Below are 14,376 nucleotides of genomic sequence, written 5' to 3'. Positions count from 1 at the left end.
TGGGTGCTCAGTTGGTTGAAAATCTCTTTTTTAAAAAATTTTTTATGTTTATTTATTTATTTTTGACAGAGACAGAGTGTGAGCAGGGGAGGGGCAGAGAGAGAGAGAGACGCCAAATCTGAAGCAGGCTCCAGGCTCTGAGCTGTCAGCACAGAGCCTGAGGTGGGTTCAAACCCACAAACTGTGAGATCATGACCTGAGCTGAAGTTGGACAATTAACCGACTGAGCCTCCAAGGCACCCCTGGTCAGGTATTCTTTGAATATACCTAGTATGACTTGAATCCTTTTACCCTTATTGGGACTTCTTTTATGATCTGGAATATAGACTATCTTGGCAAATATAACTTTGTGGATGTTCTGAGTGCATTCTGAAAAGAATATGTATTCTACTATTGGGTGGAGTCTTCTATAAATGTGAAGGTACAAAGTTTATGTATGTAAAAACTGAACATGAGGGGCGCCTGGGTGACTTAGTCAGTTGAGCGTTGACATTGGCTCAGGTCATGATCTCGTGGTTTGTGGGTTCGAGCCCTGCATTGGGCTCTGTGCCGACAGCTCAGAGCCTGCAACCTGCTTCGGATTCTGTATCTCCCTCTGTCTCTGCCCTTCCCCTGCTGGCTCTCTCTCTCTGTCTCCCAAAAGTAACAAATAAACATGTAAAAATTTAAAGAAAAAACTGAAAATGAAATTGAACCAATATAAAAAAATTAGATTTTATTGTTCATTAGTGGGGTTTTTCCCCCCATGTAAACTGCTGAAAATCACTACAAACATCTGATGAGGGGCGCCTGGGTGGCTCAGTCGGTTAGACATCCGGCTTCGGCTCAGGTCATGATCTCACGGTCCGTGAGTTCAAGCCCCGCGTCGGGCTCTATGCTGATAGCTCAGAGCCTGGAGCCTGTTTCAGATTCTGTGTCTCCCCCTCTCTCTTCCCCTCCCCTGTTCATGCTCTGTCTCTCTCTGTCTCAAAAATAAATAAATGTTAAAAAAAAAATTAAAAAAAAAACATCTGATGAAAATTATGGTTTGGACTGGTATAACCAGCCTTTAAGATGGTTCCCAATGATCCTCATTTCCTGTTATTTATGCCCTTGTATAGTCCCTGCCTACACTGAATCAGGGCTGATCTAAGTAACCAGTAGGATAATACAAAAGTGACAGTGTGTGGCTTCAGAGGCTAGGTCATAAAAGGCACTACATCTTCTGCCTTGTCTCTTGAAACTCTCGGTCCATGGCATGAGGGTACTCAAGCAGCCTTGTAGAGAGACCCCAGTGGAGAGGAACAGTCCTCCAATCAACAAGTGGCAGTAACCTGCCGGTCACATCTGATCCTCCAACCTAGTTAAGTCTTCAAATGATTGATTACCACCTTTCAAGAGGCCCCCTAAGCCAGAACCACCTACCAAAGCCACAGCTGCATTCCTGACCCACAGAAATTGTGAGAGTTGATAAATAGTTACTGTTGTTCTAAGCCATTAGGTTTATTTCTTAATGTTTATTTACTGTTGAGAGAGAAAGAGAGAGAGACAGAGAGAGAGAGAGAGAGAGAGAGAGAGAGAGAGAGAGAGAGAACAAGCCGGGGAGGGACAGAGAGAGAAGGAGACACAGAATCCAAAGCAGGCTTCAGGCTCTGAGCTGTCAGCACAGAGCCTGACGGAGGGCTCAAACCCATGAACTGCAGGGTCATGACCTGAACTGAAGTTGGATGCTCAACTGACTGAGACACCCACGGGCCCCTAAGCCACTAAGTTTTGAGCCATTTGTTATGAAATAATAATTTGAAAACCCTAATATTTATATGTTTTAAAGTAAACATTTTTTAAAAAATTTTAATGTTTATTTATTTTTGAGAGAGAGACACACACACAGAATGTGAGTGGGGGAGGGGCAGAGAGAGAGGGAGACACAGAATCTCAAGCAGGCTCCAGGCCCTGAGCTGTCAGCACAGAGCCCGACATGGGCCTCAAACTCACAAACTGTGAGATCATCACCTGAGCTAAAGTCGGAAGCTTAACCAACTGATCCACCCAGGTGCCCCAAAGGAAATGTTTATTAAAAGACCACATTTAAGTTTTTGCTCAGTGTTCATTTCTTATGAGAGGTTTTCCTAGCCAACCTAGCTAAAAAAAGTACCTGTTCTCATGCTATCCCTTTTCCCTTTTTCCTCTTTGTATTTATACCTGAAAGTTGGTCATATGCATGTATTTGTGTGTCTGTGTCTTCACTAAAATAGAAGCCCCGTGATGATAAGGACTCTTTTGTTCACTCCTGCCTCTGCCATCCAGAATGCTTATGATGCTGTCTGGTATATGATAAGCACTCAATAGATAATTGTTGAAAGAATGAATAAATGAATGATAAATAAGATTGTTAATGTCTTCATTCACCTTAATAGTATACTTGGACTCATTTCTGGGGTGGAGGTGGGAGTGATGGGCATATAGAGACTGAGCCATGAACAAATTTGTACTATTTTTCATAATGTTTGCATTAGAATTATTACACCAAAAAATGTTTTAGGGATGCCTGAGTGGCTCAGTTAGTGAAATCAGCGTCTGACTCTTGAGTTCAGCTTACGTCATGAGCTCAGGGTTCGTGAGTTAGAGCCTCGCATCTGGCTCTGCGCTGACAGTGTGGAGCCTGCCTCGGATTCTCTGTCTCCCTCTCTCTCTGCCCCTCCCTCTCACTCTTTCTCTCTCAAGGAAAAAAAAAAAAAATCTTTGGGCTGCCTGGGTGGCTCAGTTGCTTAAGCATCTGACTTTGGCTCAGATCACGAATGCAGGGCTCATGGCTTGTGAGTTCCAACCTTGCGTCAGGCTCTCCCTCTCAATGCAGAGCCTGCTTGGGATCCTCTGTCTCCCACTCTCTCTGCCCCTCCCCCACGCACGCTCGCTTACACTCTGTCTCTCAAAAATAAATAAACATTAAAAAAAAGACATCAGTTTCTTGTAAGAGATAACATTAAAAAAATGTTTTACAAAATGAAAAAAAGTAATGTTTACACCTGTGTGTTTTTTTTTAATTCACTTTTCTTAAAAGGGCATTGTGGTAGGCAGCTTCTAAAATGGCCCCCCATGACTCCTGACTTGTGGTATTCATGTCCTAGTACGTCTATTCCCAGACTGAATTGGGCTGACTTGTGCAACCAACAGAATATTGCAGAAATTGATGTGGCTTCTGAGACTATATCATAAAAGACATAGAAAATTGTAAGTGGGCTATCTCATTACAGCTGAATTTCTTCACAAAAATAAAAAATGAAAAGGAGGCTATAACCCAAGTAAGTTTCTAAGTGACTCATTTGTTATCCAAGCAAAGAAAGCCATTTACTGCGGGCAAGTTCATTAAATCACATTTGATTGCACAGTCAAAGAAATATATCCAGAGAAAACAAAACTGTTTGAGAGTATTAGCCTTTCTGTTTGAACGGTTGCTCAGATTTGAAGACAGTGAGAACAACATCAATAATCAATTAAGAAGCAAAGTAAGTGATATCAACTGGATTTCCTGGACCCTCTTTTTTTCATAATGGCTTCTTTAGTTATAAATATCATACCATAACATTTACCTGTTTACAGTGTATAGTTCAGAGTTGTACACCATCATCAGAATAAATTTCTAAATATTTTTTATCACCCCAAAAAGAAACCCTGTCCCTATGAGCAGTTTTATTCATCTCCCTCCTAACCACCCAATAGTTGGTAACCTTACTAATCTTGTTTCGTCTCTAGATTTGCCTGTTGCAGGCATTTCATATAAATGGAACTACATCATATATTGTTTTATGGCTCACTTCTTTCACTTAGCACAATGTTTTTCAAATTTCATCTATAGTGTAGCATGTATCAGTATTTCAGCTTTTAATTGCCAAATGATATTCTATTGTATGGACATACCACAATTGTTTATCCATTCATCAGTTGGACATTTGGATTGTTTTCTATCTTGTGACTATTATGAATACTGTTGCTATGAACATTGTGTACAAGTTTCTGTGTGGATATATGTTTTGAATTCTCTTGAGTATATACCAAGGAATGGAATTTCTGGGTCATATGGCAACTTTATGCTTAATGTTTTGAGAAACCAACAGACTGTTTTCCAAAGCAGCTGTACCATCTTACAATCCCAGCAGCAATCTGCAAATGTTCTAATTTCTCTACATTTTACCAACACTTGTAATTATCTGTCACTTTGATTATAATCATCCTCGTGAGTATGAAGCAGTATCACATTGTGGTTTTGATTTGCATTTCCTGAATGGCTAATGTGTCGGGTATTATCTCACGTGCTTATTGACCATTTGTATATCGTCTTTAAAGAAATGTTCATTCAGGTCTTCTGCCCATTTTTTAAAACCTGAGCATTTGTCTATTCTCACTTTCTTGATGCTGTTCTTTGAAACAAAGAAGTTTTTAATTTTGATGAAGTTTAGTTTATTTATTTTTCTTTCATTGCTTGTCTTTTGGGTGTCATATTGTTTTAAGGCTCCTGGACCCAATTCCAACCTGGGAGGGGTTCCCCATACCAAACACTAAGCAATTCTTGGGTATCTGGTGGATGTCTGAGACTTCAACTGAATTCTAACACTACCCTGAGATTGCATCAGATTCTACTCATTAAGGGCTCAGTCTTACAAGACTGCCCTCTGTCCCTCACTTCAGATGCCAGACACACACCCTAGGCTGTTACTTGTGTTTCTGACCAACCAGCTATAGATTGTGGAGGTTCCAAACAATCTCCTCCTTAGATTCTTTTAATATACTAGAGCCGCTTGGGGCACCTTGGTGGCTCAGTCAGTTAAGCGCCTGACTTCAACTCAGGTCATGCATGATCTTGCGGTTCATGAGTTCAAGCCCCACATTGGGCTCTGTGCTGACAGCTCAGAGCCTGGATCCTGCTTCAGATTCTGTCTCCCTCTCTCTGCCCTTCCCCCGTTCACACTCTGTCTCTCTCTCTCAAAAATAAATAAACATTTAAATAATTAAAAAAATTAATATGCTAAAGCTGCTCACAGAACTCAGGGATATAGTTACTTTCACCATTTTATTAAAGAATATTATAAATGATATGAATCAACATCCAGATGAAGAGATACATAGGGCAAGGTATGGGCAAAGGGCATAGAGCTTCCATGCCTTCTTCTGGTGTGCCACTCTCCCCAATATCCAACCCAGAAGCTCTCAGAAACAGTCCCTTGAGGTTTTTATGGGGCCTTCATTGCATAGTCATGATTGATTAAGTCATTGGCCATTGGCTGATTGGTTGAGTGAGCGGTTGGGGGGTGGGGCTGACAGTTTCAACCTTCTAAATCACATAGTTGGTCCTCCTGGCAATCAGCCTCCATCCTTCGGTGAAGCCCAAAAGTTACCTCATTAATAAACAAAAGACACCTTTATCACTCTCAACACTTAGGGAATGCTAAGGGTTTTGGAAACTGTGAACCAGAACTGTGGCTATATAACTATATATATAGGAAATGCATTTTGGTCATTCACATATTAATACATTTAAATTATAAACCACAATACCACACATCTAATAAGCCATTACCTAATCCAAGTCTTAAAATTTTATGCTCATGTTTTATAGTTTTAGCTCTTACAATTAGGTCTGATTCATTTTGAGCTAATTTTTGTATATGGTGTGAAGTAGGGGTCCAAATTCATTCTTTTGTAAAAGGAAATGCAGTTGTCCCAGCAGCCTTTGTTGAAAAGACTATTTTTTTTTTTGATTTGTGTTTTGTTTTGTGTTTTAAGTTTATTTTTTTATTTTGAGAGAGAACGAGTGGGGGAGGGGCAGAGAGAGAGGAAGAGAAAGAGAATCCCAACTCAGGGCTTGAACTCACGAACCATGACAATATGACCTGAGCTGAAGCCAAGAGTTGGACCTGAAGCCCTGAAGCCAAGAGTGTAACCTGAAGATGAGTTGGATAAGATGTGTTACAGCTGATAGTACCAATATATGAGGAGCAGAAAAATCTCAGTTGAATAGATTTACAAACCTTTTGAAAATGTAAGGTGTTTAAAGCCTTGTGGCAAATATTTGAATTTATCATGTGTTATTGAATAAACAATGCAACAGTGATCTTTATTTGCTCTTCTGCACTTAAGCATCATAAATTCCAGGATTTTTTTTTTTTTTTTTTTGAAATAAACCTGCATAACCTGACCTGCTGCTACGACACAGCAAGTTGATGGCTTAGTAGTGGCAAAGTGTTGTTGTGATTGAGCTCAGGACACAGATGGAATTTTTCTTTAATTGATGTTAAGATAATAAAACATAAAGTTTAACATATTGGGGCGCCAGGGTGGCTCAGTCAGTTGAGTGTCCGACTCTTGGTTTCAGCTCAGGTTATGATCCCAGGAGTGTGGGATCGAGCCCCATGTCAGGTTCCACGCTGAGCGTGGGGCCTGCCTAAGATTCTCTCCCTCTCTTCCTTTGCCCCTCTTCCCAGTTCATACATTCTCTCTCTAAAATAAAAAAGGTAAAAAAATTTAACATCTTAACCATTTTTAACTGCACATTTCAGTGGTGTTAAGTATATGCCCACTGTTGCGCGACCATTACCACCATCACCAGTATCCCTCTGCAAACCTCATTTTATCTTGCAAAACTGAAACTCTATACCCATTAAACAAAAAATCCTCATTCTCCCCACCCCCCACCCCAGCCCCTGGCAACCACCATTCTACTTTCTGTCTCTATGACTTTAACTACTCTTGGTACTCACATAAGTGGAATGATACAATACTTGTCTTTTTTGTGATTGGCTTATTTCATTTAGCATAACATCCTCAAGGTTCATCCATGTTATAGCATGTGTCAGAGTTTTCTTCCTTTTTAAAGTTGAATAATATCCTGGTGTGTAAACATACCACATCTTGCTTATCCATTCATTCATCGATGGACACTTGGGTTGCTTCCACCTTTTGGCGATTGTGAATAATGTTGTGAGTTGCAAGTTTTCATGAATGAGAACTGCCCTCGACCACCGTTGAACACAAAATAGTTTGGGAATTAGCTTTTACTGAAGACTCAGCAATGCTTCTTAATGAGTTCAACCTAAAATCACAAAGTAAATTGTTGATATGTGAAACTTCTTCCACAGTAAAGTTATTTCAGCAACAGTAACTTTTTTGGGGTACAAGTAATGTCAAATTGCTTCATACACTTCCTGTGCTGTCAGAAGTTACAAGGAGAAGTAAAATGTGCATTAGCTCACACGTTTGCCGCATGTATCTTTTCTGAGCTCAAACTGCATTCCCTACAGTGTTTTCTGGACTTCAGATGTAAAGGAAATTTTCATATTTCAAAATCCACTTAACCCTACGATTGAGACTCTCCCATTCAATCTTCAATTAGAGGTGATTGCTTCTCAATGTAATGATATATTCTAAGGCATAAATCAAGAGAAGAACCTAGTAAAAATCTATACATTTTTTCCAAAAAATGAATACTCTTGTTAATATCACATGCCAACAGATTGATATCAGCATTTAGCAGTACCTATCCGTGGGAAAAGATGTTTTCAAAAGTGAAATAGATAAAACTTCGTTACAGATCAGTATTAACAGAAGAATATTTGAAAGCACTTTTTTAAAAAGTTTATTTTGAAAGAGAGAGAGTGTTTGAATGTGAGTTGGGAGGTGCAGTGAGAGAGAGAGAGAGAGAGAGAGAGAGAGAGAGAGAGAATACCAGGCAGGCTTTGCACTGTCAACACAGAGCCCAATGTGGGGCTTGAACTCATGAACCATATGATTATGACCTGAGCTAAAGTTGGTCACTTAACTTACTGAGCCACCCAGGTGCCCCTGAACATACTTTTTTTAAATGTAAGTTCCACACCCACCATGGGGCTTGAACTCGAGACCCCAGGATCAAGATTCACATGCTGTACCGATTGAGCCAGCCCGACACTCCTGAAAGCACTTTTGACGATAGGAAACTCTAACTCTGAATCTTAATCAAGAGAAATGTTATCCTCACTCCCTAGCAAAAAATTATTATTCTCATCAGTAGACTTGAATTACAAAACTTGCTCAATTACTATACTTTGAACTTCATCAAAAACATTTATGGAAAAAATTAAATCTATTGTTATATACTTACATAAGATCCTTGATTTTGCCACTTGGCCTGCAAAGCCTAAACTATCAACTATCTCACCTTTATAGAAAAAGCTTGCCAACTCCAGAGAGAAAAGAAGGAGCTTAAAGATCAAGTCTTAGGGTACTTCTGCTTAGAAGTCAGGAAAAGGTAAAGGATCTCTTGCAAATGAGCCTGAAAAGCAGCAGCCGGGTAAGTGGGAAATTCTGCGAGTGGGGCATCTTAAAATATAAGAGAAGAAAATGTTTCAAACCAGAGAGAATGGTCAACTGTGTTAAATGCTACTAAGGTAAAGGCAAAGATTCAACTTTTGAATCTGGCAGTGTGGTCACTGTTGATGTTCTTGGTGAGTGGTTTCAGTGCATGGTAGTAGTGGACAAGACAGAAAGGAAAAGCTCCAGAAGATTAAATAGCACACCCAAAGTATTTAGCGTTGTGCCTACCACATAGTATGTAGAGTAATTATCGAACCAGATATTGTTGTTGTTACCTTGCCCATCTCCCCTCACCTCTACCATTTAAAAAAATTTTTTTAACACTTATTCATTTTTGAGAGAGAGAGACAGAGCACGAGTCGGGGAGGAGCAGAGAGAGAGAGACACACACACACAGGATCCAAAGCAGGCTCCAGGCTCTGAGCTGTCAGCACAGAGCCCGATGCGGGGCTCGAACCCACTGACCACGAGATCATGATCTGAGGTGAAGTCATCTTCAACATAACTACGATTCAGGAACATTTTAACCAGAAAGAGAATAATTGCAAGAAGCTTTATTGTTCATTTCAGGAACTTCTCAAAATCCCTTTTAAATGAACACAAAATTGCTCAACTTTTCAGTAGATGATCTTATTTTTTTTTTCTCATAGTACTGAATCTTTTCTATTTTTGCAGTACATGACTTTAGATGATGGCCTACACTGTGTGATAAGCCAAATAGTGGCCCTCAGAAGATGTTCATGTACAAATCCCTGGAATCTTTCAATATGCCATGTTAAATGACAAAGGGAAGTAGGGTCAGATAGAATTAAATTGCTAATTCAGTTGACCTTAAAATAGGGAGATGATTCTGGATTATCTGAGCTGGCCCACAGCAATCACAGGCGTTCTCAAAATAGAAGAGGGAGACAGAATAGGAAGAGTGATGTGATTTAAGAAAGTACTCAACCAGCAATTGCTGACTTTGAAGCAATTTGAAGGTGAACAGGGGCACAAGCCAAGGGGTGTGGACATTCTCTAAAGGTTGGAAAAGGCAAAGAAAGGGATCGCCTCCTAGAGCCTACAAAAAGAAGCAGTCTTGCCAATACCTTGGTCCTAACCCAACAAGACCTGTATCAGACTTATGACTTACAAAATTATAAGATGATAAATTTGTGTTACTTTAAGTCCCTAAGTTTGTGGTTGTTTGTTATGGCAGCAATAATTAATATACTCTCCAAGACTCTTAAAAATCTTTGCTGTGTCCACTAATCCTAACCTATTAGATCATGAATCTCACCAAACTCTAATCAAGCCTCTGAACTGAAAAGCCCCCCAAACTGATAAATATTGCAACTTCCCTGCTCGGAATGTTACTGAATGTTACTGAGACTGTCGGGGTACTGGTCTCTCTTACCAGTAAATGATAAACTCAGCTTTGCCTTATCACCACATTGTTTGGGTGGTATTTTTGGAGAAGAGCATTTAACAATTGTTTTATCCATGTGCCTAGAATAGTACCTGATATATGTAGGTGTTACATATATGTAACGTATACGTTACATGTTTGATACATAATGAATAAATTACGAGTTTCTAAAATAACATGGAATAATATTTGTGTAGATGAAATTGTGACTTGGTATTTCCTATACATAGATGTGACTTTCAGAAAATAATTTTAGGGATGCCTGGCTGGCTCAGTTAGTAGAGCATGTGACTCTTAATTTGGGGGTTGTGAGTTCGAGCTCCACATTTGGTGTAGAGAGTACTTAAAAATAAAATCTTTTTAAAAAACACATTAATTAAAAAAAAAGGATAAGTTTTAAAGTCTGAATGAAATCTTGCACATGGATGTTTATATCAGCTTTATTCATTATCATTAAAAAATGGAAACTCAAATGTCCAACTCATGCATGGTTAAACAAACTAGGTTATATCCATATAATAGATTACTACTTAGCAATAAATGGGAATAAATTACTAATACATGCAACAACAATGCTGAATCTCAAAGGCATTATGCTAAGTGAAAGAAGCCAGACTTAAAAGGCTACATACTGTATGGTTCCATTTATGTCATATTCTGGAAAAGATAAAATTTTAGAGACAAGAAAGCATATGAGTGGTTGCCAGGAACCCAGGTTGAGGTGAGGGGTTCATTATAAAGGAGAACAAGAGAATGTTTTGGTGTAATGGAAATGTTCTATGTCCTGATTGTAGTGGTAGTTTATATAATTGTACACATTAAAAAATATGCATTTTCTTTTTTTAAAATTTTTAATGTTTTTTATTTTATTTTTTTGAGAGACAGAGAGGGAATGTGAACAGGGCTGGGGCAGAGAGAGAGGGAGACACAGAATCCTAAGCAGGCTCCAGGCTCTGAGCTGTCAGCAAGAGTCCGACATGGGACTCAAATCCACGAATGTGAGATCATGACCTCAGCTGAAGTTGAAAGCTCAAGTGACTGAGCCACCCAGACACCCTTGCATTTTCTTGTTTGTGAATTATAAAACACAGAAATCTACTCAGAATTGCTACTGAACAATATATGTTGAATACTTTATTTTTTTTTTTTAACGTTTATTTATTTTTGAGACAGAGAGAGACAAAGCATGAACGGGGGAGGGGCAGAGAGAGAGGGAGACACAGAATTGGAGGCAGGCTCCAGGCTCGGAGCCATCAGCCCAGAGCCCGACGCGGGGCTCGAACTCATGGACCTCGAGATCCTGACCTGAGCCGAAGTCGGACGCTCAACCGACTGAGCCACCCAGGCGCCCCTATGTTGAATACTTTAAAATCTTGCATGTTAATAAAACAATCATACATTTCTGGGGTGCCTGGGTGGCTCAGTAGGTTAAGCATCTGACTTTGGCTCAGGTCATGATCTCACAGCTAGTGAGTTCAATCCCCGTGTCAGGCTCTATGCTGACAGCTCAGAACCTGGACCCTGCTTCAGATCTGTGTCTCCCTCGCTCTCTGCCCCTCCCCCACTCACACTCGGTCTCTCTCGAAACTAAAAATAAAATAAAATAAAACAACCATACATTTCTTTCATTTTTTTTTTCTCTTATAGCTTTATGGTCAGTATTTTCTACTATTTCTTTATTCTGTGCAGTTGACTTACATTGTTCTGGAACATGAAAATAGAGACATTCACTTTGTTAAAATTGATGCATCTGATTAAATGACAAATAACATTTATTCCAAAATAAGTTAAGGAAACCTCTTGTAAAGTTTATTAAATATCAATTTGCATCTTCATACTTCTTTAATTATTGTGTAAAATGACAACCTTTCTTTTACTTCTCTCCATCCCCACTACCTTCCAATATAACCTTGTAAATCTTCCAAGGCAAAACTTGAAAGAAAGCAAATAAAATTGGCACAACTTCTGCGGAGGACAATTTGACAGTATCTATCAAAGTTAAAAGTACCTTTTGATCTAAAGGTTCCAGGGTAAGGATTTACGTATTAGTTGCCCATCGTATGGGGTAATTAGTTATCAGTTACAGCCTAGTTTGTAATAGCTTTGGCTTGGCAACAACCTAAATGCCCACTTATAGGGGACTGACTAAATAAATATTTGCATACAATGGAAATACTGCCCCTGGGAAGAATGAAGCAGTTCTTCATGTAGTGATAAGCGATGATGGCTAGAAGCAGAAAAACGTTCACCTTTAGCCCAGAAGGCTGACCTATAGCTTACATGGTTTCGATAAGGATCAAACATGCACTGACTCCTGAATTCTTAAAGCGTCTCATGAGTGCCTGTAAATCTCACCAACAGTTAATATTGAGGTGAATGTTAAGCACCAGAGAAATCTTCTGAAACTAGTTTTAGGAGTAGAAATTCGAGGAAGACATTTATGACCTAATACTCCCTGCAGCTCCCCTCCCCCTTGAGCACTAAGCATGTAGCCACTGCCTTCATACAGCAAAGGTACAGTTCTTTCTGCCCACAGGTTCTGACCCCAGGTTGTAATAAAAGCACCTTCTTGCACCAAAAGCCTCTCAAGAATTCTTTGTTGGCTTGTGGCCCCACATCCATATGGAAGGATACCCAGGATATTTTAAGTGAGAAAAGGAAGGAACTTAACAGTATATATAGTACATTATCTTTCCTGTAAAAAGTATGTTATCACTATATTTTAATGTTTATTTATAACATATCTTGGGAGGGATACACTAGAAAATGCCAAATGATTGCCTCCAAGACTACCATAGTTAAAGGGCAGGGATGGGAGGAGTAATTATTTTTCCTCTATTTCATCAGTTCTTTTTGAGTTTTGCACTAATAATTTCCTCATCTATAGAGATACATAGATAATATCTATATAGATATAAAGAGTGAGGCTTAAAAATAATAGGTGGTCAGTTAAGAATTTTAAAAAGGAAAAATTATACTTTTATTGATGCTGAATTACCAGTGTTAAGGGCTGACAAAAACATTTTCATATGCACATTCCTTATAAGAGTTTATCATAAAGCTCCTCAAAAACCTTGCACCTTACCAAAAGCAATCTTTAACACGCTTTTTTCTAAATTAGTTGGTAGAAAGTAACCTCCCACCCCCTTCACGCTCCTCCCAGCTTCCTGAGGCTTCTGCACAGAAAGAAAACAAGTAAGAGGCAAGAGATTATAAAGTGTTCTTCCAATGGTGAACCAGAGGTAGTGTCTCTGAACAGTTACCAAACTGCGTTCCATGAGACCCTTTGAAAATTCTGTCTGGTCTATAACTATTATTTTACTCTCAATTAAATTATAGTTTGCCCTGACTGGCAGAATGTTAAGAGATGAAGGAAAGCGTTGAAAATGATATCCTGAAGAACAGTATTACTGGCAGAAAATGTTTGGATGACGAACAGAAAGGGCTGGAGAGCCTTCATGGAAGAAGTTCAAGCGTGGTTCTAAGCATCCTCCTGCAGTAAGTCCCTGGAGACTTCCTTTCTCCGCCGACCTGTTGAGGGCCGGGGACTCCGGCCATCAACGTCAGCACCGGGAAGTCGGTCGAAGGGGCTTCGGGTTCGCCAGATCCTCGCCAGGGGCGCACGACCTGACCCCCCGCCCCTCACCTGAGTCCCAGAACCGGTAGACCCGGCTCGGCCCGTCCCCGGTAGCGGCTACGTGCACAGAAGGGTGTGCGCGTCGCGGATCTGCAGGCCGGGTCCTGCCCGGCGGCCCTGCCCTGTGCGGCCGCCGGGCCTAGGAGGTCGGGTCTAAGCCACCGGGGCCGGTGCTCCGCCCGTCCGGCGTCGTCCGACCCCCACAGCCGCGCACGTCACGGCCCCCGTGTCGCCTCCGGTCACCACAGGCCCAGCAGGGCCCCGCTTTTCTGGCGGGGCGGGGCGCGGCGTCGCCACGTGACGCCTCGCCCCCGCCCGGCCCTGATCACATGGGTGGCACGGCCGCTGCGTCAGTCACCGTCCTGGCTGCGGGAGTCGAGCCGCCGTCGCCGCCGCCGCCAGCGGACGGGGCGGGGATCCCGGTGCCAGGTCTTCGTCGGCCCGCCCCTGCCGCCTCAGTCGGCCGTCCCGGGCTGGGCCCGACCGTCATGGAGCGGGGCGGGACCTCCGCCTGTTCCGTGTGAGGCGCGTCGCCGCCGCCCCCGCCTGCGCCTTTCCAGACCTGCCGAACCCCCGCCGCCGCCCGGAGTTCCTCGTCCTTGGCAGTCTGTCGCCGCCCCCGGGCGGGCTCGAATGCGCGTCCGGTGAAGGTGCAGGCCCGGCGCCGCCGCTGCCGCAGTTGGGAGATGGTTTGGGCCTAGCGGAGCAGGGATTGGAGGTGAGCGGGGCCGACTGACTGACGGAGGGCCGGGCCGGGCCGGGCCTGGCCGCGGGGTGCGGGGTGGGGGTGGGGGTGGGGGAGACGGTGAACTGGGTCCGCCTTGGGGGCTCGGGAGACCCTTCAGGCCGGGGCTGCTCGATCCGGCTTCGCCCTTCTTCTTTCCGTTTCACCCCCACCCCCGGCCTCGGAAAAAAAAACAACAACAAAAAAAAACATAAGGCTAACCATCCTAACAAAAATTTCCAGAAATCCATCTTTTCACTGTTTCTCCTTTCCGCTTTCGTT

At 41.8% G+C, this 14,376-nt stretch overlaps 1 protein-coding gene across 3 annotated transcripts in view; it reads left to right on the top strand.

The window, feature by feature from the left end:
- Positions 1-1,246: 1,246 nt before the first annotated feature.
- Positions 1,247-14,376, top strand: part of AFF4 (AF4/FMR2 family member 4) — a 104,803-nt gene continuing 91,673 nt past the window's right edge. The window contains exons 1-3 of one of the 3 annotated variants that reach the window (XM_042983800.1): positions 1,247-1,439; positions 8,179-8,302; positions 13,073-13,231. In XM_042983800.1, the coding sequence (XP_042839734.1) occupies positions 13,101-13,231 (131 nt within the window). In that variant the 5' untranslated portion in view covers positions 1,247-1,439; positions 8,179-8,302; positions 13,073-13,100. Of the gene's footprint in view, positions 1,440-8,178; positions 8,303-13,072; positions 13,232-13,699; positions 14,089-14,376 lie in introns of those variants that run through there. The other 2 variants (XM_042983810.1, XM_042983815.1) reach the window with 2 other exon arrangements.

Source organism: Panthera tigris, chromosome A1 (genome assembly GCF_018350195.1).
Source record: "Panthera tigris isolate Pti1 chromosome A1, P.tigris_Pti1_mat1.1, whole genome shotgun sequence".
Taxonomy (NCBI): Eukaryota; Metazoa; Chordata; class Mammalia; order Carnivora; family Felidae; genus Panthera; species Panthera tigris.
Note: the sequence above shows the minus strand (reverse complement) of the source record. Positions and strands in the feature narration are given on the sequence as shown.